At 39.5% G+C, this 26255-nt stretch overlaps 2 protein-coding genes across 2 annotated transcripts in view; both read left to right on the top strand.

Moving 5' to 3' along the window:
• The window catches only part of pard6gb (par-6 family cell polarity regulator gamma b), a 43080-nt gene extending 28211 nt beyond the window's left edge, over nt 1-14869 (top strand). The window contains exon 3 of the mRNA XM_034705283.1: nt 13251-14869. Within this exon, the coding sequence (XP_034561174.1) occupies nt 13251-14326 (1076 nt within the window). The 3' untranslated portion in view covers nt 14327-14869. The remainder of the gene's footprint in view (nt 1-13250) is intronic.
• A 3346-nt stretch (nt 14870-18215) lies between these two features.
• On the top strand, nt 18216-22834 carry bloc1s4 (biogenesis of lysosomal organelles complex-1, subunit 4, cappuccino). Its single transcript, XM_034705571.1, has 5 exons — nt 18216-18608; nt 20286-20357; nt 20471-20572; nt 21470-21604; nt 21816-22834. The coding sequence occupies exons 1-5, from the start codon at nt 18291-18293 to the stop codon at nt 21912-21914; spliced, it is 726 nt and encodes a 241-aa protein (XP_034561462.1). The 5' UTR covers nt 18216-18290; the 3' UTR covers nt 21915-22834.
• Nucleotides 22835-26255: the final 3421 nt, after the last annotated feature.

The following is a 26255-nucleotide window of genomic DNA, read 5'->3' on the forward strand; positions in this document are numbered from 1 at the left end:
CCAAGTCTGCTGCTGCTGTGACTGGTGTCACTACAACACTGCCACTGCCAGATTTTATTTCCCCTGATGCCTTCATTGCTAAATTGCCTTTTGTTTTGTCCATATATGATTTGTTCTATAGTTGCAGAACTTTTGTGGGGTTTTTTTGCTCTTGACTGTCTTCTTTAAAATCAAACCTCTTTACTTATTGCTCTGTATTTTATCTATCTAAAGATTCAAGATTTCCGTTAGAGGTATTTATATCTTCGCATGGCAGTGAAGGCAGCACAGGTACCTGTGAGCCAGATGGCAGAGGAGACTATGCCGCTTATATCAACACCATGTGTTTCCTTGGTTGGGAACATGCATATGATCAGCAGAGAGGCAGCTGCATTAAAGCAGAAGCAGAAGTCATTTATACGCAAGAGGGAAAAAGGAAGAAGGGATAAAGGTTAGTGAACCTCAAAAAGGCACTTTTTGTAGTCAGAAGGGCGCAGGAACTCTTGATGGAATGGAGCTTGTTCCTTTTGAGAGGTTGTAGGAATGTAGGACCTGTCGACTCCTTCGCTCTCCTCCACCTCCCTCTTTGATGTTCCCTCCTCCCCCTTTTCTGCAAAACATCAACCCCCCCCCCCCCCCCCCCTCACACACAAACACAGGTTAATCTCCTTGTGTACGCACACACACTCCTCCGCTCCATTCTCTTTAAATACCTCTCTCTTTCTCTCGGTCTTAACCTCTGTTCTCCTTTGTGATTAGGCCAAACATCTGTGAATCTCTTAATAAAGTTGCTGTTCGTGGGAAGGGTTGTATGTATGTGTATGTGTGTCTGGGTAATATGGGTAGGTGATACCTGCAGTGAATATTAAACCTGTGACTCCCTCCCTCCCAGCCCCACCCAAACACACAGGCCCAGGGAGCCAATGCAGAGCAGACAAGGCAGCTCCGTTTAACTTGTCCCAGATGTGCAGCACGGCCCCTGTGTGTGCTGCTGTAGCTGCTGCTGAAAGGAGTGCAGGGAGTGGAGGAATGGAGGGGTGCGTGCAAAGTGTTGCCCAGCATTAAGATGCATGCAGACATTTTTGTATATTCCCCTCAGTCTCCTGCAGACCAGTTTTACCTGAGTCTCACCTGATTCTTATTAGATGTTTCTTATCTCAGTGTCTTTTTCTAAGTCCCATAACTAGTTAAAATAAGTCAAGACTTGAGGTTCTAACTTTCTATCTTCTCTTTGCGAATTAAGCAGGTTGAAGGAGTTTACGCACATTTAAAATGGTTATGCTTTGGTTTATAAGTGAAGATAATTACTTGATTTGGAGAAGGTCACTCGTTGCAGCAATTTACAAGTGAGAAAGTGGAATAAGGTTGCTAATTATCACATATGTAGTGGTAGAAGCTTCAAAAACCTGACTCAAGTAAAATAAAATGACACATCATGTTATCTGAGTAGGTTAACAATCCAAAAAAGGCAAAGTGCAGAATTAAAAGTATTTATTCTCTGCACTTTGGTTCAAATTTTGCGAAGATTAAACATTATACTAGTTTTTAGTCTTTAAATTGAATTTACAGAACTCTTGAACAAAAACAGATAAAGATTTTCATTTAGGGATGGCGTCCATGAACTTTTTTTTTGCACTGGCAGTACCAATGCAGTTCATTGTTTATAATACTTAGCATTGTGAGCATTAAAAAATGCTTTCATCTGTCATCATTTCTTTCTGTGCTCTCAGCCCTCTCTGCTGAAGATTATACAACTTTTGCAATGTCACTCTCAAACACTGAACAATCAAAAATCAAGAAGGGGTACAATTTTCCAACTGCTTTCACATTTTCTTTGTATAATGCCACTGAATGAAAGAAAATATGAAGCATTCAAAGCATTTTAAAACAGAATTAACAGTCACTACTATGGGAAGCTTTCCTAAGGTGAGAAGTGCTTTGGAATTAAGGTTCTGGGATCTGCTAGGGCCAAAAGTGTGGTTAATGGACACAGGCCCTTAAAAATAAATGCACATTTTAGATCTTGACAGGCATAACTAACTTGCATAGTAAACCTGTTCACACTTCATCCTTAATATTCAGAGTAGAGGAAACTTCCTTTTCATGTTAATCTGTATTGAGGGATTCAGGAGTCATGGGGTAGTGATGCGGTGAGTCAAATTGGCAGGGAAATCGGTCTGGAACAGAGCTTTTTCTTTCAATTAGAATATTCATCTTTGGAAACAATTTGTATTGCAGAAGTGAGGACAACAATGTATTGCCAGATTAATATTTTGTCCAACCTCTGACCTATAGCAGTGGGTTACATTTTATTACAAAAAAGTTGAAGCACTCCCTTTGAGGTGCTTGTGTTTTACTCAAGAAGACTTAGTGCTTCTTTACACTTGATAACAAAGGACTATGTTGTTTTCTTATTCACTACATTTTAAATTTGTTTCAAGTAAAGAACTTGGTAAACTGGATTTAACTGTCTATTATAGCCTATAGGTTTATTGTATGTATGCACCTGGCCTAGCACACCATGCATGTGATCAGAGAAACTTCCCGTAAGTGTTCAGCCAAACCTTCAGTGCAGCTGTCGATATTAACCAGGTCGGTTTATCAAGCAACTCCAAATTTCCACCCAGGCCCAGCCTTAACCACCCCTGCAAGAATGTGAAATATGTTAGCATGTTAGAAAAAAAAGGAAATGTTCGTCTTTATTCAGCCTGAATTATTTTTTTCCATGTTAGTGTTAGCTGAACGTCTTGGCAGCAGTCGGCCCCTAAACACACAGATAGACTTTCCGGCTGCCTCCACTGGGAGCGAGAAGAGACGTCCAAGAATACTGATTGTTTTGGTTCATTCCTTACATTCATGTGTGTACGTCCCTTTGGAAGGACTCCACGTGCACATTTTAAGGCTTACAAATGTAGAAGTTGTCCTGGAGGCTTGAACATTAAAGGAAAAAAAGCCTGCTTGGCCTGTTTTTAGTATTTGTTCAGCTTATTTACATGGGGGAGGAATGTAGAAATTTGCTATTCAGCTGGTTTTCTGTTCTTGGATGTGTTGTGTGAAACCACTAAAGACATGGAAACCAACTTTTTATAAGCCATGCTATGAGGCCAAAGCAACACAAAATCCCTCTGCATTCCATTAAATCGTTCTTTTCTAATGCAAACTGGCCCAAAAAATGCAAATGTGACTGCAGGGAAAAATGTTCAGTGGATGTGCACGCTTACTGTACTGCATTGTACTGGGCTGTCTGGTTTCATCCTGCATGGCTGTACTCTGTCATGTGCTGTTGCATCTCGTTCTACTTTCTGCCATAGTCCTGTTGGTTTAGAAAATGAGGGGCTTCCAGCTGTGGGAACGTGTGTGTGTGTCTGTGGGGCCCAGGAGTGGAGCCCACTGCCACAGCATCTAGTGACCTAATGCAAAAGGCAGCAGGGTCGAGCACTATTCGCGTGTGTGTGTGCGTGTGTGTGTGTGTGTCCCTCCCTCCCTCCCTCTCTCTCTCTCTCTCTCTTTCCAGTGATTATGGTCTCTGCTGTCACTAAGCACTTTGTCACGCTCGGCTGAAAACCATGATGGGGGCTGGGGGGTTGTCGGGGTGCAGGAATGTCACTAACATGGATGGACTGTGGCTGCCAGTAGACAGACCAACAGGCCAGAGGTCATGGGCTGTAGTTTTAGCACACAGTAGTGAACTGATGAATATGTCCTCGCTATCCTGTGAAAAATTGTCTCTTTCAAAAAAGTCACTTTGATTTTAAAGGAATAACTTTCAGACATTTTTCTTTCTTAGTGGGTCTTTAATGAAAAGATTGCTAGCTGTCTAACATCTGCACACTGAATATTAAGCTACAGCTAGCAGGCACTTAGCATTAACACTGGAAACAGCAGGGAAACTGCCAGCTTGGCTCTGTCTGTGGGTAACAATATCAGGATACCAGAACCTTTTTAGCTCAAAAAAATCAATCAATCAAGCTTTATTTATATAACACCTTTCATACAAATCAAATGCAAACCAAAGTGCTTTACAGCGATTGAAAAAAAAGAAAGAAGCAGAAGTAAAACAAGGGCAAGACATATTAGGGATTATAATAATAATAATAATAATAATAATAATAATAATAATAATAGTAATAATAGTAATAATACAAATAAAAATAAAAATATAATGCAATAAAAAAAATGAAATGGACACTAATGCACACCAACAATATGTGTAATTAGAATAAGTTAAAGCATCACAATTAAGAATACAAATAGTTAAAATAGATTTAAAAAGGGTAAGGATAAGAGTTGAAAATAAAACTGAGGCTAAAAATATCAATAAAACGGAGTAGATAAATAAAATAAATAAATGACTACAAATAGAATAAGATAACAGTTAAAATTTCTAAAATAATAAAGCAACATTTAAATCAATATTACAGTAAAAGGTAAGTAATACAATTGTTAAACCCTACATAAAGCCAGACTGAATTAATACGTTTTTAGTGTACGTTTAAAAGTCTCAATATCTCTATCAGCTCCTCTCAGATCCTCCGGCTGGCTGTTCCATAGTTTGGGAGCGTAGTGGCTGAAAGCAGCGTCACCAAATGTTTTTGTTCTGCTCTTAGGAACTGCTAAAAGAGAGGAGCCGGAGGATCTGAGAGGCCTTCCTGGTTCATACACTAAAAGCATCTCTGATATGTAGTCTGGTGCAAAGCCATGCAGTGCCTTAAAAACTATTAAAATAATTTAAAAATCAATACGAAAAGCAACAGGCTGCCAGTGTAAAGATTTTAAAATAGGCATAATGTATGCTCTCCTTCTGGTCTTCGTTAAAGACAACATGCAACATTCATTTTGTAATAAGTTCAAAGAACAAAGTAGAAAATCATTAAATTGTATTGTTTGCATGGTTTTCTTGACAGACTGTTCTTTGCCTGGAGCAGTTTCCCTCCAACCAAAAAAGTGTTTTGCACCTTCAATTTAGTCGAATTGAATCACTGAGACATATTTTTTAAGTCACCGTGTTAAGATTGTAGAAGCAGTTCTGTTTCTCTATAGAATCTTTGGACAAAGCCAAGCTAGAAGATTATCTGCTAAGCTAACAAGAGTTGTTGTCGATCTTCTCAATAACTCTCAAATAACATAGAGAATTTGAGGGTTGCTGCTTAGTATGCTACATAAAACATACCAATAAACTCTTTACAGGTACCATGCACACTTATACTAATAAAGCTCCACAACTTTTACATGTCTTTGAGGCAAATGTTCTGAAACATGACCAAAATCCATGTCAGAATTGACCACAGTATATCTTGACTAAATTAATGACAAGCTGTGTGGCTTTGGCTTGATACAAGAGAAACATTTATTTAAATAATGTTGATACTGACAATAATGTTGGATGTTCTGAATCGACTAATTCAATAGTGGTAGTCAGAAGTTAAATTGATACTTAAATTCCGACTAGCTGATGGGTGGTAAGAAAAAACGAAGAAAACAAGTCCAAATAGAGCTCAATTATTTAAATGAGCTGAAAGTGAGATCTCACAGTAGGCAGGTAAACAATGTTTACTGAATGTGGCTAACATTAGCAGAGCTAGCGTCACAAGCCTTCAGTCCTCCTTGCAGGTTAATGTTTAAATGTCTGTGTTTGTTACATATTACTCCAGTCCAATTAGCTTTCATGCAATATTATCTCCATTGTCTAAATCCAAATATGCTAAACCACGTCATGCTGCAAGGTGCTATATGTCATCTGTGCGTGTTTACAACTGGATAGTAGTTGTCATCAACAGCTCAGAGTTACAGCTCAGGCTAGTGGTGGGTGGTTGATTATTTTCAAATTCTGTAACTCATCCAGGTTTTTCATTAGGGGAGAACAAGGTTGGTTGTCACACTATTTACTGTTTTGATGATTGCTCATCATCAAAACATCTTTCAAAAGTCATTCCTACATTAAATTGAAGCTTGAGGTGTTGGCTTGAAATGTGTATCCCTCTCATTTTCCAACTCATTTCAACAAAGAGGCAATTAACTATCAAAGACACTCTAACACATTGTGACAACCAACCCCATCACAGGGATGGTTGTCACACACTATGGTGTTGGTTGTCACAATGGTATTTTAATGGGAAAAATCTTTTAAAGAAGGCAGAACTAAATTTGAAAGTTGAATTTCACTGACAAGTGATAGGCCTACATACCTTAATGCATTTTAACATAAAATGTTCAAGGAACATGAACAGGAAACACATCTTTAGGCCAGCCTATATAACTCTCACCTTAAGTTCAGCTGTTTTACTCCAGAAAAGACTATGTAGGTGAGCTCTGATCCTAATTCTTGAAATGTCCATACCCCAATTTGAGAGTCAGTGTCCTCTGGTGGCGAGATATAACGAGTGTGCCAACCAACCCGTGTGACAACCAACCATGTTCTCCCCTACTACATGAACCCTGTCTTTACTCAAAATTTTGTATATGCTCCACAAAGTCAAAACCCAAATGTAACAATCACAGTTAGCTCCGTTAGTAGGGTGCTGATATTGCCACCTTCACCCAAAGTCTCACTTACACATGATAACAAGGCTTTTAACAGTACAAAATCAAGATGCCGTCTTTTCATAACAAATACAGTTCTTAAATGGAAACATGTTTTATTTTTTTACCAATAAGAGCTGATGATTGTGGCTTTCATAAAATATAAATACAACATATGCCAACATTTACTGCCCACCAGGCACAAAGGTTTCTATTCATGCAGACTAACATGTTCATGTGTGGTGACATGCAGGAGCTGTGCATTTACACATGCATTACATGTGAGAAAAGGAGAAAAGATCATGAATGTAGGGTCTGGTTCCAGCAGGTGTGTGTGTGTGTGTGTGTGTGTGTGTGTGTGTGTGTGTGTGTGTGTGTGTGTGTGTGTGTGTGTGTGTGTGTGTGTGTGTGTGTGTGTGTGTGTGTGTGTGTGTGTGTGTGTGTGTGTGTGTGTGTGTGTGTGTGTGTGTGTGTGTGTGTGTGTGTGTGTGTGTGTGTGGGTGGGTGTGGGTGTGGGTGTGGGTGTGCATGTGATGTTCTCTTTGCCAACATAGGTAAACCATCAGGACTCAGAATAGCGTGCCAACTTTCACAAAGCCCTGTGTGAAATATCACACATTATGGTGGCCCCTAACACCTCTTCAAACAGCATCAGTCTGGACCTCAGTTTTCGTGATTATGTTGCAGCTGAGAGAAACCAAAACCAAACCAAAAGTTTGGTTTCATGATCATTTGTGTAAAGCCAGGAGCAAGTGTTTCAGTTTGTGTTAATCCATATTCTATATTCATAACAGCAGGGTGGCAAACATCTCCCAGATTCCTCAGATCATTTGGGTGTTGCTCACATGTAAAATTACAAAAGAGACAGAGGGATTTGAAACACTTTGTCCAAACAGATCTGCGTCTTTGTTTTGGTTCATTTCTATCGTCTCTTCAGCTTCTGTTTACAGTCGAGTCGAGTCAGCGGTGAATGTAAGAAGACCTGCCAGGAACAAGTGTGCAGAGAGGCCCTAATGGCTGATCATAAAACTCTTTAGATTCCTGTCTTTTATGGGAGACTGTGGAAAAGCAGTCGGACTTTAAAGGGCCTTCTCTTCACAGCTTTGGTTAACTAGAGGTCGGCTTCGCTGGAACAAAGACTGTTTTTCCTCTGCTTTCCTTTGCTTTGCAAGCACAAGAACAGCATGAGGTGTTAGCTGGCTTCTAATTGGTCTGTTTTTTTCTTCCTTGTTGCAGCAATATTACACAAAAGGCATATACCACAGGATGCCTTTTCATTTAAATAACCGCAGAGTGTGCCTGCAATAAAGATTAAGTTATGCAGCACACTGCTGGCGTATTGCTAAACGGTCTCATAGCTATACGGAAATAGCAAAGTCCCTGAAGTTGCAGTTCTAAGTCGCCTACCATGCCCGTCTGGAGAATTTTCGCAGCTCGTCAACCTGTTCAGAGATATCTCCGACTACATTTAACACCACATTCCTCAAGTGTCATGCATACATATGCAGACTCATGCACACAGCCACACACATTAGCAGAGAGCAGAAGTCATGCAGGAGCCACCTCTCCACCTCTGACCTCTTTCACCCTGAGCTTGTGAGGGAGTGTTTTCTAGCATCACGAGGTATACAGCCCACTTATTCCCAAGTGAAACATGTTTTTTAATCATTTTAGCCAATATTGCAACACTGAATATAGCATTAGACACTACATTCTGAAATCCATGCCAAATTGTGACCCCCTTTCTCTATGCCTAGTCGTTTTTTCCTTCCCTGTCAGCATTTAGCTTCTCCAGTAGCCTCATTTCCAGTTAGATTCCCTCACCTTAAGTCTTGAACAAACTAAAGTTAAGGGTAAATGCAAACAGCTGGTACGTGCATGGATTCTCAGTGTGCTCTCAGCTTGTGTGTCTCTTAAATTGTTCTTCTATAAACCATACTGTGATCTGTAAATTACATTTGATGGAAGATGGAGTTGTGGAAATATTGAGCCACTGCTAATTGAAGCACAAAGCTTCTCTAACAGGCTTTGATCTGAGTTGCCTTTTAGCCTGAAATGCCTGGCAGCGACCCGACAGTCTTTGATTAACGGGGTTCACATCGGCTTACCCATGATGCTCCAGTGCAGCAGGGATTAGGTTTGTCAGGAGTTGTTACCATAACCTTTGTGTGATCGGCCGGAACGTGCTCACGAAGTTTAGCTGTGCGTTTCCATCTCTGATTGTGTTTTTGTGTGTTTGTTTTTCCTGCTTTTGGCAGGACTGAGTAAGAACTAGAAAGCGGTGACCCCGCTGAGATTTTGCCAGATTAAAAAAATATCTCTAATTCAAAGAGCAGACTCATTTATCTTCTTTTTGTTGGAGTGCAATCACATTTAGTTCCACTGCTACTGCACACACGTTTTTTATATCATGGAGTGTGTCCACAGTTTCTTTTTTCTCATAGTAGCAGAGAAGTAAATGTCTAACTTTGCAATGGAAAAACTCCTTCAGTCTAATAAGAGCTCTGGTCCTGAATATTAAACCCCAGACCTCCAGTCAGCCACAGACACAGTTTTCTCTCTGCTGTCTGCTACTATGACTTGACATCTTAATTTGTTTAGCATCTCCAAATACCGCAATCCCATAATGCTCCTTTGGTAGCTTCAAAATTGCTTGTGATAGAAGATATTGAGCCCTTAAGCAACATTCGATAACTTATCCTTACGATAGAATATTCTTTTTCATATTTTTTTGATTAATTAAACGTCTGTTTGGTAAGAAAAGACTCTTAAAAGTTTTCCAGAGTCAAAGTCTGTCTTCAGATTGTATCTCTTGCCAAACAAAAGAACAAACAAAAACAAATTAATATGTCCTTATTGATTGCAAAAAGGCCTCTAACAATCACTTAGTTTCTGACTTAGTGTCATAAACTATTCAACTCATCGAGTATTTAAGTGCACTTAAAGGTTAGATGTGAAGTATCCCTGCTTTCATTGAACGGGAATTCACTTCAGGGTTTGTTAAATGTGATTGGCAACTCATGACTCCTGACTGCCTTTACAGTAATTGGCTGCTCAGCCAAGGTTACAGAGTTGATCTTTGTATCTGTTGGTTTACAATACAACCATGCTTGTTTCATGCTTCCTACCTTTTCATTTGCTGATCCTCTTGCTTTAGACAGAGAAACAGAGAGGGAGACATGTATTCAGACTTTTTAATGCTGCCAGTTTGATTGCTGTACAAACAACATTGCAGTTGTCAAAGACCAATCTTTGAATCCAGGTGGTGTCATCTGATAACTGCCTCCTTTAAGATATTCAGGTGTAGCCAGAGGTTAATGATAAAGAACACCAGACCAAGAATTCCTTTTCCTCGCTCTGGTCATTGTTTACAGTCCCATAAGCTACTGGAGTTGGAGTTAAGATACAACCTACTATAGATTGTAAGCTTCACTTGCATACCAATATCTGTTTAGAGACATTAATTAAGCCATTCCCAAACTAGGGGTGTGATCCATAAGGGGGATTTTGAACTTGCATGGTGCAGTTTCACTTCCGTAGCTCCCTTTTGTATGACTGGGTTGTTTGTTTTTCAGTTCTGTGTCACACACTTAGACTGTATAAAATATGGACATAGTATCCTTGACGTCACCCATCTGTTTCTGAAGCACTGTTTTGTGGCAAATCGGCAGTGGCAGCCATATTGTTTTCTGTCGAGGGAGTGTGACATAAAGAGGCGGGCTTTGAGCCTCCTAGCCAACAGCTACAGTGTTCCCGCCTGTCAATCAAGTCAGCTGTGCCTCTCATTGGAAGACTCCTAATCTCATTATCTTCTAAACTGCCGCGTTAGAAAAAAAATCACCCCCCATACAGTGTGTGCTGATCGAGAAATGAGCTATCTAGACTACACTCGTCTTTTGTACCAGGCTGTAAACATGTTCATTTCTGCTGTAAAGATCGTCTTTTTTGAATTGGTGTGTATGTGGTTTCCAGTACTTCCGGAACCAGCCCCAAGCAGATCCTCAATGAACTGCAGTTTTTAGCACGTTCGCATTGGACTCATATTTTAAGACCGGAGTTTGCCACTTGGTCACACACTGAAGTTGTAATTCTCTATTTTTAGCAAACTATTTCCAAGTAAGATACAAGAATTAGTTTGTAAAGGAAATGTCTGTCATCATGATAAGTGTATGTAGGCCAATGGCCAATGGGTTTTGGGATTGAACTACCGCAGCTTTGGTTTCACCTCTTTAGTCCCCCACATGAGCCGTTTTCCTGCTTTCAAGCTTTTTAACTGTACAGTTCGTACTACAAATGGAACCAATATCGAAATCCAGTCCGCACTTACGGTTTCTATATTTTTATGCAAAATCTGTAAATAAAATTAGACACACACTCTTTCAAATGATGCTCTCACTTGAACCCCTTATCATCTTTTTCCATCTTCCCTCCTCCCCCCAGGATAATCCAAACACACCCCATGCCTCCTGCAATTGCAGGTCTCTTGAAACAAATTACACCAGCATGGGCTTCTTACGGGATTTGTAGTGCAGCTGGGAAACATTCCAAACAGAAAGCATAATTATAGTTGTACCTGGATTTCTGACCAAAAGATCATCTGCCCCAGTAAGTACACTGGTGATGTGGTGAGGCGTTGGTTTCAGACCGAGGTGAGGGTGTGGATGGAGGAGGGTGTTGTGTCGTAGACCTGTAATGAGGCTCTGCAGTGATCCACTCCAACATGGTTCCCATCAGAGGAGACTTGCACTTGTGGCAGAAATTCCAGCCCTGTAGCAAATGCCTCGTCTGGATTCAATCAAATCCGCTCCTGCCGCCGCATGTACAGAAAACCAAGAATACCATGCGCTTTAAAGTCTGATGATATGCAGAGGCTTTTGCTTATAAATGTCAAATTGAAAAAGTCTAATTTTAAAGCAGTGGAAGTTGATAAGAAGCATTTTTCAGGCGATTTCTTCATCTGGTGTAACATGCTTTTTGGCAGAGAAGTTTGGCTTGAGATTGCAAACACTTGACAACTTTATTTCATGCTGTGCCAAGAGACGTCAATCTACTATTTCACAAATACATTTATCATTCTTTTACCCAATGCACCAATTCCGTATGTGCAGTGCATGTGGTCTGTGTCACTGCTGACGCCCAAAAACTTCTTCTTTTAACAGTGAGGAGTAGCACCAAACATTACACTATTTCCCCCCACTCGACCCTTTACTCCAATGAAAAAAAAACATGCTGCAGTGTCATGACTCTGCTCAAGAGGAGATAGAGGGAGAAAACATACATTAATGATGAGTCAGCATTGCATAGGGAGTCTCATGGCAGGCGTCCACACTCCTCGCTGGCCGGAGGGACGACCGGGCCAGCTGGCCCAGCTCAGAGGCGCCATATTTGTTTCAGTGTTCTTTGAAGATAGAGCCAAAGATTACAGTGCGCTCACCCATAATAATTTTATAAAGCAGGTGTCCCAAACAGCAGGGCAAAGATGAGTCATTGCTATTGCCATGGAAATGCAGGAGCTGATGCCTCCCGCCTGGGGATCTTCACTTCCTGTCCCATCAGGCTTTGCTGTGTCCAGATTTCCTGTCTGCCTGAGAGGGAGAGATTAGAGAGCGACCATGTTATTATTTTTTCATCATGGTGCGCAGTCTTTATCATTCCTCTCCCACACTCTGTCAAAACTCGGTGTGACATTTAAGGTTTTTTTTTTCCCCAACTCTTTATTTCTTATTCCACTCCTGCAAGGCCTCAATCTTCTCCCCTTTGTTTCACTTTATTTTATTATAGCATGTTCTTTTGCAAGCTTGCCAGCAGCTGTATTTGTTCCCAAGAAGCCACTCTGTCAGTGGGTGGATGATTTAGACCTCTGTGAAGGTTTTCATTGTCTTATTGATTGCATTAAATCTCCGTTTGGAAACATCATACTTAAACTGACATTACCACACTCTACTTCCTCACAGTTCATTCTGTGGTCCTTGGGTTTTATCCTCTGTTTTTTTTTCTTCCACTCATGGTCCTTGATGTCAAACTTTATAAAAGCATGATAATTGTTTATCTTTGAGTTATGTGTTTGCACATGTATGTTCATGTGTATCTTAGAGAAAAAAAATGAACACTGGGAATCCCTACAGCTGCTGGCTGGTAGCAGAAGGGCGGGTCACCTCTGTGAGCATAGGCAGGAATGCTCTGCACACTCAGCACTTATGCAGACGTGCTCACAGATAGAGTCCCGTGTGTGAATCCAGATGATATGCTCCTGTCTCTCTAATTATTTCTAATTGTAATAACTTAAGCTGCATACTAAGTTGACAAGTAGACCAGCACGCACTGAGGCATTGTTTACAACTTCAGTAATAAAACTGTAATATGTCACATGTGAAGTAGAATCTTTGGAAATGATTAGCAGGTCTTTTTACAGGAAAGTTATTTTTTAAGAACATCTGTGCATAGTTTAAACAAAGGGGTTTTGAGTTTGTAGGGCAGGTGGTTTGATTTAAAGACGTATGCAGAGACCGCTCGCATTCACATAAAGGTATTTTAGTTTAGGAATGAAAAGGCAGTTTGTTTTAACTTTCAAATCCATCTCTCTCTCTGTCTGTGTTTTTCTGCTTTTAAGGATTTAGTTTTCCTTTTTTCTCTATTGCTTTGAACATTTAGGGACAAAGTCCACATGAAAGAGGGAATATTTCAGTCTGTGTTGACTGCACATTCTCAAACATCTATTAACACTCTGTCCCTCTGTCTCTTATTTTTTGCAGAAGAGGTCGACTACGCCAACTTCGGCACCAACACAATCACCCGTAGGAAGAAGGCGGTGGTCGCGCTCCGCAACAATGACGTGAACAGAAAGCGGCCACACATCCGCATCGGCATGCCCCAGGACTTCAGACCTGTCTCCTCCATCATTGATGTTGACATCCTCCCTGAGTCTCACCGTCGCGTTCGCCTGTATCGCCACGGCTCGGACAAACCTCTGGGCTTCTACATCCGCGATGGGACCAGCGTGAGGGTGACGCCACACGGGTTGGAGAAAGTTCCTGGCATCTTCATATCACGACTGGTGCCCGGAGGGTTGGCGGAGAGCACTGGGCTGCTGGCGGTTAACGATGAAGTGTTGGAGGTTAACGGCATTGAGGTCACTGGAAAGTCCTTAGATCAGGTGACAGATATGATGATTGCCAACAGCCACAATCTGATTGTGACGGTGAAGCCGGTCAACCAGAGGAATAACGTCGTCCGCAGCAGCAGGATTTCTGGGAGCTCAGGACAGTCATCCGACAGCAGCGGCTCAACTGGTTACCCGAGTTTGTCCATTGCCACAGCAGGTGTCACATCCCCTGGAGCACATTACCAAGATGACCTTGAGAGTGACGAAGAGACAGACATCGTGATTGAGAACAGCCTCAAACGGCCGTCTATGAGGTCCAACGCTTCCCTGGCATCCACTGCGTCCCGCACACACCAGCAGGCATCATCAACAGCTCAAAATCCAGCTCCACCTCCTAGCCCGCCCACACGGCCTTCATCTGTGGTCTCCACAGCCTCCTTCCACTCCCAGCCAAGCCTCAACGGAGGGTCCCACCACCACCACCACCACCAACACAGCAGCCTCAGCTACCAGCTCCACAGAGACCTGAGCCTTCACCACCCACAGACCCAGCAGCAGCAGCGTCACCACCACGTACAGCCTCCACATCACAGCAGCAACCCGGCGCTCCGCCACAGCAACGGCAGCCTGCACAAAATCCTCAGCTCCATGAAAACAGACCCACGACACAGCCTCGCACTGCCCAGGGGAGGAGTGGAGGAGGACGGCACCGTTATTACCCTATAATACTTATAAACCCACAGACTGACAGAGACATCCCCACTGCTCAGAGACTAAAACTGGAACACCAGGCCTGATGAAATGAGCGTGACAGTGTTTTGTAAGAAACTAATTTTGTAACTTCTGTTTGTTTTTATGAGATAACTGATGATAGAAAGTTACAAATCAGGAAGCAAGGAAAATGTATTGTGTATATTTCTTGTATTTCCAAAGCTGTCTTTGTCTTAAATGAAAAGATTTGTATGTATGTTTGTACCAAGCATCAGAACAAACTGTTTTTAGGAGAGTCCACTGTATGTTAGAGTTCTGAATGTGCCTACAGCCTGATATCTTTTGTTAGTGACCACTTTTATTAAGATCCTTTTCATTCTTATTTCTGGGACCAACTGGGGATTGCTTGTGTATGTTTTTAAAGAGTAAATCTATATTTCTTATATTTGGATAAATGCTGTGTAGAGTATGTTTTTTTAATAGTTTTTTTATGCATTTGATGATTGTGATCAAATCCCTGTATCTGTTCCAATAAATTATTCTCACACTTTGGCAAAATAGAAACATGATGTTTGGTTCACAAGTTTTCAACTTTGAAAGATTACTTTTCACTTGCCATCAGTAGTAAAAATGTCTTCTTGACACAAGTATTTTAAGACTGAAGGTAGTCTGATAAACAAAAGGAAGTGTACAGAAAAAATGTCTTAAAACAGGAGGCTGCCTGGTCAGCAAACCAAACAATTATGGTAGAGGCTGACATCCCAGTTTCTTCCCCAACAGCAGCATCTGTACACCAGGAATGCACAACCACAAAACATGCAGCAAGGGGCAGGACTCTTCTAGAAATTACTTGCAGTGTTGTTACTTCTCTGCAGGAACATTAAACAAAGTTGAGATGTTCTCCCTTAAATATTCATAGCGAATTATAAAAATATTACAGTTTACATGACTTTGAATACAATAAACTGTTAAGATGAAAAATCATAATGGTGACATCACATCATGAAGAAAGACAATCTGAAGGCTGAATTCCTTTTATCAGACAAAACCAGTCCTCTTCATCCTCCACAGTCAGGACATTTAACACAGTCTTCTTGCAGCAAGAATGCATCTCTGTCCTGGGTCAGAGGCCAGCAGCATTAAACTCCTCTCACCTCCCTGCTAATGAATGTTCATCTACTGTGTTTACTCTAGATGCCAGACTGCTCCAACAGCTAATAGATCATTGACACCAAATTGACCTACTTTAGATAGTTTGCAACCCTAATCAGTTGATCTGGGAGTTTCTGGTGGACCCAGTCAGGGGTGTCACATGATCAGCCCTTGCTATAAAAACATGAATTATCATTTTTTCATTCATGGAGGAAATTTAGATGAATTTTCAAAGTTAATATGAGCAGAAAGATGCAGATTTTATGGATCATTGCGGTTTCAATTGGTTTTAGCACTTATTTTGAAAACTGTTACCCACATGTGACACAGATGTGCTGCTGGCCATTTTCAGATTTACATGCAGACGAAGTGATCTCATGTGAAACATTAAAATATAACAAAGGTTTTGTCTTTGATGTCCAAAAATGACCTCAGAATCATCCCTTTGAAGCCTGCCATGTTGAGTCCTCAACTGTCCCATGAACATAAGCTTTTATATATTCAAGGGAATTCATTGCTGCATTCTATCTTCAGATAAACCCATCAGATAGATTATCAATGCTGTCAGATATTTTCTCAGTCAAATTGTGTGATCAACTATTTCAACCATTTCCACAGTGTCTTGCTGATGCAGATAAAGGTTGTCTGCATCAGCCATGTGCAGATAATTGAAGATCTTTGCCATGAAGTAATTCTGGCTGCCATCTGCTGGCCGACACTCAAACGACATAGTATATAATGTCATGTACAAAAAAAACGGTATATTCAAATTTGTGACACAGGCACTTTCACTTGCATCGTAAAGGCGATAAGACAGTTTGAATGTTCTTTGCATAATCAGGCCTCACCTTTTGTAACCATGACCCTTTTCTTTGTACAACTTATAAGACTCTTGATGTAATTTCTTTAAAAATCCTGTTTGTTTACAAAAGTTTGACATATTTTTTGACTCTTTAATTCACGACTGTCCAGCTCACCCTTTTCCTACAAGCCGTTGCTGGAGGCATATTTAATAATACCCTATTTAAATTTCTATAACAGTACATGTGGCTGTTTATGTGTTTATTTTGCTCTATGGAGAAGAAGTATAACCTTTTTTTCTTACAGTAAAACTTTACTCATATATCATGTCTTGAACAGTGGATTTATATAATACAATGGTGGACAGTAACAGAGTAAATTTACTTGAGTACTGTACTTATGTGCATTTTTTGCGTATCTGTACTTTACTTGAATATTATTTTTGGGCTGAACTTTTTACTTTTACTCCATTACATTCAGAAGACAATTTTTGTACTTTTTACTCCACTACATTTCTATCAGTGCTCTAGTTACTCACTACTTTTGCTTTGAAGTCAGCTCATGAATTTCCTTCTCTTTTCTGAAATCAGATCCCATGGTTGAACGTGGAGCAACACAAAGCTAATTTCACTCAGATCAGGCAGTTTATTTAGAGGTGGTAATGATGGCTATAATTGCTCCAACTGAGCACCCATGGCCATATCTTCAGCCTGTGTTGGAGGTCTTTGAAATGAAGAATGATACGTATCGTATGAAATGTTCTCTCTTTTTCCCACTCTGCACAAACACACACACATTCACTGTCCAACCTGAGAAAGCGTGTTGAGCTACGTAACATTTGTTTCATTCCAGATGAACATTTCAAACTAAGTTATCAGTGCTTGGAGTAGCATAATTGCTGTTTCTATTCCATGGTATAGTTTTTAGAGATTTCAAGTAGCCTAATGGTTTCTAGATAAACAGAATGTAACAGAATGTACTTCTATGTATTCTTAACTGCACTTATGTATTTTGAAAATACAACGTTTTGAGATTTTTTAAGAAGTACTTTGTATACTTAAGTATTTTTAAAAGCAAGCACTTCAGTACTTTAACTCAAGTAATAATCTGACAGAGCAACTTTCACTTGTATTGGAGGAATATTTGACCTGGAGTATCTATACTTTGGCTTAAGTAATGAAGCTGTGTACTTTGTCCACCACTGCTTATGAGACTCTTGATCTAATTTCTTTAAATATCCTGTTTGTTGACATATTTTTGACTCTTTAATTCACGACTGTCCAGCTCAGCCATTTCCTACAACTCTTTGCTGGAAGCATATTTGATGATATTACCCTATTTCAATTTATATAACAGTATATGTGGCTGTTTGTGTGTTAATTTTGCTCTATGGAAAAGAAGTATGACCTTTTTTGCTTAAAGTAAAATTGTATTCATATATCATGTCTTGAACACTGGATTAATATTATATAGGTATATATATTATATATTCCCTCGCTTTAATTTCCCTGGTTTTATCCATAGTTTTTATCTGACCTTCCCTGCTGCTTTTTACTTGTTTTATTTAACCACAGTGTCTTATAACACGTGTCTGCATTTTACCGTCTGTTTTTAACCCTGGTTTTATTCTTACTGCCTTTTTAATATGTCCTGTAGCACTTTGAGATTTGTCCAGAATGTAAAGTGCATGATAAATAACATGCATTATTATTATTATTATTATTATTATTATTATTATTATTATTATTATTATTATTATTATCATCATCATTATTATTATTATCATTATTATTGTTATTATTATTATCATTATTATTATCATTATTATTGTTATTATTATTATTATTATTATTATTATTATTATTATTATTATAGGGCTACTACTAGTACAGGGTAGTGAAAGTTATCAAAGCTTCGCGCTACCCTGTTTTGACCCTAGTGAGCCACCGCAGGCTGCACAACACACGTGATCCAGTCATTTGACAAGGCAAAACACGGCAGTAGATCAGGAAGACAGGCGACGGACATGGACCATCATCGAGTGGACAGAGTGGGCCTGCTGTCTCCCCTGGAGGAGTCCAGCGCTGAGATAAGCAGAGACAGCGGCATCGTCTCCCAGAGTGCAAGCAGTCTGTCCATGGTGAGCGAAATCCTCAGCAGCGGTACCGTGTCGCAGAGCCCGAGCTTTGGCGCAGCAGCTAATGTTATCTCTCAAAGCCCGAGTCTCAACGATGCAGCAGACCCCGGGACATCTGAGCAGCACTATTCGGAGCAGGACGACGAAATCCTGAGGCACACCGCCCTCAGCTACTCCGCCTACATCAGGGCGACAGCTGGAGAAGAGGTTTGTACTGATGACTTCTACACAAGCGAGCCACCACTTCTTTGAAACGCATTAACGTTTCTGTCTAACTAGCCGAGTGGATGACAGCTAGTCTTTGAAATAAATGAGGCATAATAAACAGCTTTATTACTGCAGTAGACTTATACATAATTAAAGGTAAGCTAAGCGACACTGATGTCGTGACATGATTGGCTTGTCACCTTTACTATCCAGGAAGTCCCAAGTGAAGTCCAGGATTTATTGCACTAAAAAAGGAACTGTATAATAAAACTATCTTTCTAAGGTGAAGAACATCATATTTAGTTTCATTTTGTGGTGGAGTTCAGCTCAGGGTTGGAAAGTGTCTTGTTAAGCCTTGAAAATGGCTCTTAATGGGCAATACTTGCCTTAATATGTTCTATTAAGGCAAGCAAAGTTGAAAGTTCCTTTCAAAGAGCCGTTCAAAAGACTGGCTCTTTGGCTCATTCATCACTGGTAGCAATTGTAAGATAAGATTTGGATCAGAATAATTCAAACTTACACATCCTACCAATATTTATATACTCTATTGGTGGGAATTATTCTGAAATATTGATTATAATTTCATTTGGCATTGTAAACCTTCCAAATGATGGTGCAATATCCCATGCTTTGACAGTGAGATCACTATTTTGAATTTTCCCTCATCTAAAAAACTTTGTGGCACTATAAAAACTACGCATGCTACAGATAACTTCCATGCAAAACAACTTTACTGTAAAAAAAAATTCCACACAAGAACATTTTAACAATACAGAAAAAAATATAGAAATAATAAATCAGTATAAATATATATGTATATCAAAAATATAAATACAACTAGAATAAAGGAAATTATAAAAATGTGAATTGTGAACAAAAGACTCATGGGGCATGCAGGTAACACGTGAAGGCAGCGTGGGCAATCTGCATATTAAAACGGTCTCAAATGAACGGCTCACAACTGCGAATCGGTTCTCATCGTTCACTTAAAAGAGCCGTTCAAAAGACAGAGCCATCCAAGAGCCCGACTTGTTCGCGAACGTCACATCTCTAGTCCACAGAAAGGGATTTAGTGCTAAAAGTCTGAATTTAAGTATACATAGTGTCACAAATCAGGTGCATATTCATCAAACACTTTCATAAAAAGTATTTTTCTATCCAAGTCAAAACCTCAGAAAAATGTCAGTTTTGGCAGGTCTAAAGTCATGATATTTTTGACTTCAGACTGATTCTTTTGAGTCTATCTCACACTAATACCCTAGCTGAAGCAAAAAGGTAACCTGTCTTCATCTTATGCTGACAGTTTTCTGTATTTACATAATGAACATAATGTTTCTTCAGTTAACTTAGTATTGATGGCAGACTAAACAGAGTCCTGAGTTGATACTAAGTGGAAACGCATGATACCAGGATGTTTTTGAAAAGCTTAGCTAGCTTGTAGGCTCATTAGGCAGACAAAAGTCCCTGTGTTTTGGCCCTGTGGTTCTTGCTGAAACAATTTGAGGGCAGGCATTTAATGGGATTACAGCTTTGACCGGAGTGTGTGACTGATTAAAGTGAATAAATAAGGTTGCATAAGTATTAGGGTTGCCCTGTTCATGTGATGTAGCTTCGGTTACTACATGGATTATGTATGGTTGTTTTTACAGCTGTCTCTTTTAAAAATGTCGTCTCTAGATCCTGTGCTTGGAGAAGAGTCTTGAAGAAATGCTGACAAGAGTAGATGAGTTTGTTGGAATGCTGGACATGGTAAGCTGAGTTTGGCTATGGCTCCATAAAAGATTATGAATGAAATATTTCTCATTTTTGTTGAGATATGTACTTAAATGTCTCTGGTTTGTATTTTTTCTTCTTCCCTTCAGATCCGTAACGATACCTCCCAAATAGTGAATGAAAACCTACCTCAAATCCAACAGAAGTCAGATGAAATGAGACAAATATACAGAAGAATTGATAAGTTAGAGGTAAGTGATACTAAGAGTAAGTGATAATAAGATTGATGTGGTTTCTACCACTTGTTCAGAACATTAAGTTTGATGTTTTTATATTGCTTGTTTCACCTAGTAAATAGCATACTGTAACATAATATGAAATCAAGGCTGCTACACTATGTAAACAACATTATTGTATAGTGCTTGTATTAATATTAACTCAGCAATATAACTATCCACTTTACCAAAAGCAAAGTGAATGATATGTAGAACAAGGTAATCTTCACTGGCGGACCATTTCCTCTTCTAATAATAGAAATGTTCTCTGAGTGAAGTCTGTTCCTGTTTTCTAATTCTGACATTGTTTCACTCTCACCATCTATCTAAAGATGCAGTCCTTGTTGTTGTATATTATGGCAGCTTTAAGCATCAGAGTTAATTTTTGGAACTTGCTATTTTTCTAGAAGTAGTACTCTCTGTCTTAAAAATAAAAGGTAGACCATTCAGTCAAGTAATTGACTGCATGGTCTGCTGTCAAATTGTTAATTCTGCCACATTTTTCAATACAGCTTTATTAAACAATTTTTCCAAGGTTACTCGTTTGCCTTTTTTTGTAAGATTAATTGGGGCTTTTAAGCCTATATTCATATTAAAAGGACAGTGGATCAAACCTGGACCTCCCACTTCAAGGACCGTAGCCTCTATACATGGGGCATGCATTTTAACGATTGAGCTAAACTGGCGGAGACTGGCTTCCTCTCTACAAAAGAATATTCTTTGCCTGCACCAATAAGGAAATGCCTGTAAGGGCATCGCATATACTGTATCAGTGTGATGTTGAATTGTCTTAAAATAAGTTTGTCTTGATAAATGTTTCAAATGATCTCAGTTTTGTCAGCTTTTGCGATATCATTCTTGTTTTGCCGGTAGGCCTTTGTAAAAATGGTTGGAGCCAATGTTAATGCAATGGAGGAGCAGGTCACGCAAGCAGAGGGAGAACTGGGAACACTGCCAGGTGCTTTCAAGAAGATCCTTCGCACTATGACAGTACCAAGCTTCCTAAATGTAAGTGCCCCTTTCTGTAAATTTGAGTACTTTTTATTTTCTGTGTGCTTACCGATCACTTTGAATTTAAGATTTTTTTAGTATTAACAATCGTGTAATAACCAATGAAGATGATTAAACAGGATTTTTTTTTTTTTAAAGTCATAACTTCTATTTCTACAACTTCTACAAGTGGTGCTGTCGGACCATTGAGATTTTTTTTTTCTTACAGAAACCTTCCAGCCCAAGAAGACCAGCACCACATCAGCGCCAAGAGATCCCTACCGTGTTCCGGACAGACGATTATTTCCCATCACAGCCAGAGCAGTGACACATCAGAGCATTTAACACATAACTTGGATCTAACCTCAGAGGCCAAAACTGTAGAGAGAACTTTTACTGCCATCTTTAACAAGAGGAACTATTGGTGCACTGGCCTCGAATAAGCAATAGTAGCCTTTATGAACAAGTCACCGGAAGTCAAGTGTGTGAAGACATTCTGCTCTTCGAGTGTCATTTAACTGGCAGCAACAAGCAAGCACTGAACTGTAGCAAAATTATTTTAAAAGTGCCTAAATGGGTCTTATTTCTGTCATTCTCGTTTCACAGTTTGTGACGAAAACAATGCCAGATGTTGGATTTTAAGAGGTGTCAGGATGACAGTGTAAAGAAGGTACAATAGGAAGAGCTCTAAAAATCTTCAGATGTATCACATGAATTAACCCAGCTTTTTATAAATAATATTCATGTTATTGGTGTTTGTAAAGACCTGCACTCTGAAATGAACTGATATGTATTTGTAATGTCTCTCATCAATTCTCCCAAACGAAATTGATCTCATGCAAGCATTTAAGGTCTTCCATTTCAAAATTCTCACTTACTAATAGCCTTATGTTAAAGGCTATGGATAACAGCTGCCTCGTTGATATGAGGCTACATCTTTGATAGCACCTTTTTAAACAAAGCACACAAAAGATGAGCGACCCTGATTGGTGGGACTAGGAATAAATAAAAGTTTGGTATAATGATGGAGCAGCCATTGCGTTTTGCAACCATGGATCTGGTCCTGGTTAATGTACCCTAGAAATGCGATATTGCCCATACCAATCGCAAAAAGAATCTGCAACAATGGTCACAGATGTGGTTCATTATTTGATGATTTGCCAAATTAGTTTTTAATATTTTTTCATTGACAGGTTTTTTTTTTGTTTAAGTTTTTTAAGTAATCATTAAAGATTTATTTGAGACAAAGTGTTAGTTGTATTTTTCTTGTCAGTACCTATCATAGAAATAATGTCAAGGTTCACCCTGAGTTTGGTATTCAAGGCAGCCTCTCTCCTGATGTATTGACACAAATCCTGCCTACTTTACATAGATTGGCAGTGCTAATGTCCAATCATCCATGGGGGAGTACTCGTTCGAAATTACAGTGGCCCTGAAGTGCAAATCACAACAGCAAATCAGAAAACGCTACGGCAATTTAGAAAAACCTTTGGTAAATCAGAAAACACTACAGCAAATCAGAAAACACAACAGCAAATCAGAAAACACAACAACAAATCAGAAAACACAACAGCAAATCAGAAAACACAACAGCAAATCAGAAAACACAACAGCAGATCAGAAAATGCAACGGCAAATCAGAAAACACAACAGCAGATCAGAAAATGCAACGGCAAATCAGAAAACATCGGCAATTGAGAAAACACTACGGCAATTCAGAAAACACAGCGGCAAATCGACTCATTTCCCCTGAGGGTACCTACTTCTTCCGGTTTGGTTAATGTCGTAGGCTGTTTTGGAAACTGAGTTCCCCCGTCAAAAAAAGAAGAGGAAAGAAAAAGCGGAATGAGTGCTGTGCATTATGGGAAACAGTTCAAATAGCAGAGTAAGTCATTGGGCAGACAGGGAGGAGAAAATGTTAACTTTGCAAAACAAAATGCATTGTTATGCAATCTTCCACTCCCCCACAGTCACAGGGATGCGTTTAGGTACCGAAACATGGTACCGTTTGATTTTATGTGAATCAGTACTCGGTAGTACCGACGGAATTCGGTCGGTACCTATAAAAGTACCGAATTCGGTACCCATCCCTACATGCATCGTTCTAAATGAACAGCGGGTGCTGCAGTGGCCCCCCTCCCCCGTCCCAAAGCACTCACAGAAGGCTCAGTCCGAGTCGCACAGCAGTCCCTAGTAGCTGCAGTCAGAGCAGAGATGTTAACCCCTCCGTGTCCAGACTGCAAATGAATCGCGCATGTACCAAGACACCGCTGGCCGATCCATTTAGATAGTTAATGTAGATTGTATACAATAAATATTTTGAAAATGATATTGTTGAAAAATTAAATGTTTTGCTTGATATTTTTTAGGCTCCTAAATGGAGCGCCGCCTGCTAGCTAGTTCAGCCAGACAATTCGAGCTGCGCTCATTGATACTGACACGTCATCACCTCTCTATCAGCTGATCTCAACATCCTCATTCGGCGGTCTATTTAAACTGCAAGTCTCCCTTACTTTGCCTCTGCTTTGCCAGTGCTCCTGCTGTCCTGCTCAGTGCTGTGTGAAAGTTCGTCCCCACCTCCTCCCCGGCATCCACCTGCAGGCTCTGAAGGGGGCTAGTCCTATCTCATTACTCCTAAATGTCTGCGTTTAAATAATCTACGAGGAGTAATGAAGTTCGGAACCCACACGCCAAACACAATACTGTATGCTGCAATAAACTTTATCTTAAGTAAACGTGAGTTGTCTGACTGAAGTGTAGTTATAAACACATTAAACCCTTAAAGGGCACTCATTGAAATACTTTGAAATTCAAAATTTCAACCCTAGAGTGTTATTGGAGGACATAAGATTATTTAACATTTGTGACATTTTTCAAAATTTTTCATTTTCATGTAGAAAATCAAGGTCAACGAAGTTACCAAATATGGTTTCTTGCCCTGTAGTGGTAAAAAAAATTTAAAGAATAGTGTATATGAGAAATACAAGTAAAATCATGTAGGGTTGAAAAGAACATTTATTTAACAACATTAGAACATAAGAACATAACATAGAACATAGGGCGGGGGGCAAAATCCAGGTTGCAGGTGGGTGTGACAAAGTTAGGGTCTGTCACATCATCATCATTGTCCTCTTCATCATCGTCACTGATGGCAGGGTGGGCTGGCACAACAACATTCTCCTTCCTTTTGCCATAAAACATCTGTGCAGACATTGTGTAAAATTTAGACATATGAAATAAAACAAATTGTATTAAAATGTTTTATTTATTTATATTATTTCATTATCGGTAGGGCTGCAAGTATTGATTATTTTTACAATTATATATCAGTTTATCAGTACCTATAGGTTCAGTTCACATCACCTCGGGTTTCTGTTGAACTGTTTCTTACTACATTTGTGCGCTCAACTCTGACACAAGGAGGGCGTATGTCCAAAAATGTCAGTATCATACTAAATCTAGTTTTTACTTGAACAGGGCGTATGATCAAATATGATGCCTACATTAATCATGCCATAATTGCACTTATTTCAACAATTTCTCTGCAAACAACACATGTCATCAATTAGTACAACTACTTTAGCATAAAATGCTTGAGTTTTTTCAACTTACCATTGTTTGTTTTGATATTGCACCTTATTTACATACTGTTTCCCATAATGCACAGTGCTTGTTCCGCTTTTTCTTTTCCTTCTTTCTTGACGGGAGGAAATCCGTTTTTGGGTGCTGTGAAGGTTATTGAATTATATATAAACCACTTCCTAACTTTTTAAATCATAAGTGATGCTAAAAAAGCAGTTTCTCTATCGGCTTGGCCGTTGTTTACTTCCGCTTTCCGAACCCGGAAATCTAGTGATGTCTGTCCCAGCGTACTGCCACACAGATCGAACAGAACAGTCATACTACATACTAATTTCAAATGCAGTATGTAGTAGGCTGTACCTACTGCCTACTACATTAGTAAGTAGTATGCAGAGCCGTGGGAAGTGGCTTTAAGTTGGGGGTGCTGTAGTAAGAGGTGCAATATTTTTTCTTTTTGCATTTAGGTTACATATGCAACTGATAGGCTATAGCGCACATACATTTTATTTTTATTTATCTGGTTTGAATACAACCTTTCAAGAGAACTTTTCATTATAAATTCACATCAATAACGAATATAATACAGGCTACTTTAATATGTATCAAATGCCCGACTTGCAACTTCCATACCCTGTTGTACAGCAAAGAGCATACAAGCCAAACCTGGTTAAACAGACCCATAAGGCAGTAAAGCGCATTGAACAGAACTTATCCAAATACGTTCAGTTTTTAAGCAGGCACACACACAGGGCCCAGGCATCAGGTTATTTTAAAATGAACAATTTTTTTTTTAATTGCTATAATAATTTCTCAAATCTTCCTCAGGCATTACATTTTCAGAAAATAATAATAATAATAAAAAAATATGTATATATATATATATTTTTTTTTTATTATTATTTTTTTTTTATTGTGTTAATTAATGTATCTATTTCAAGTTATTTATGCATTCAGAAAAAAATGTGTGATGCCTTTTCCAACTGGGGGTGCTGCAGCACCCTCAGCACCCCTGCTTCCCACGACCATGGTAGTTTGTAGCAGGCCGTTTCGAAAACAGCAGTAGTGTTTTCTGAATTGCCGTTGTGAT

Source organism: Notolabrus celidotus, chromosome 16 (assembly GCF_009762535.1).
Source record: "Notolabrus celidotus isolate fNotCel1 chromosome 16, fNotCel1.pri, whole genome shotgun sequence".
In the NCBI taxonomy this organism is placed as follows: Eukaryota; Metazoa; Chordata; class Actinopteri; order Labriformes; family Labridae; genus Notolabrus; species Notolabrus celidotus.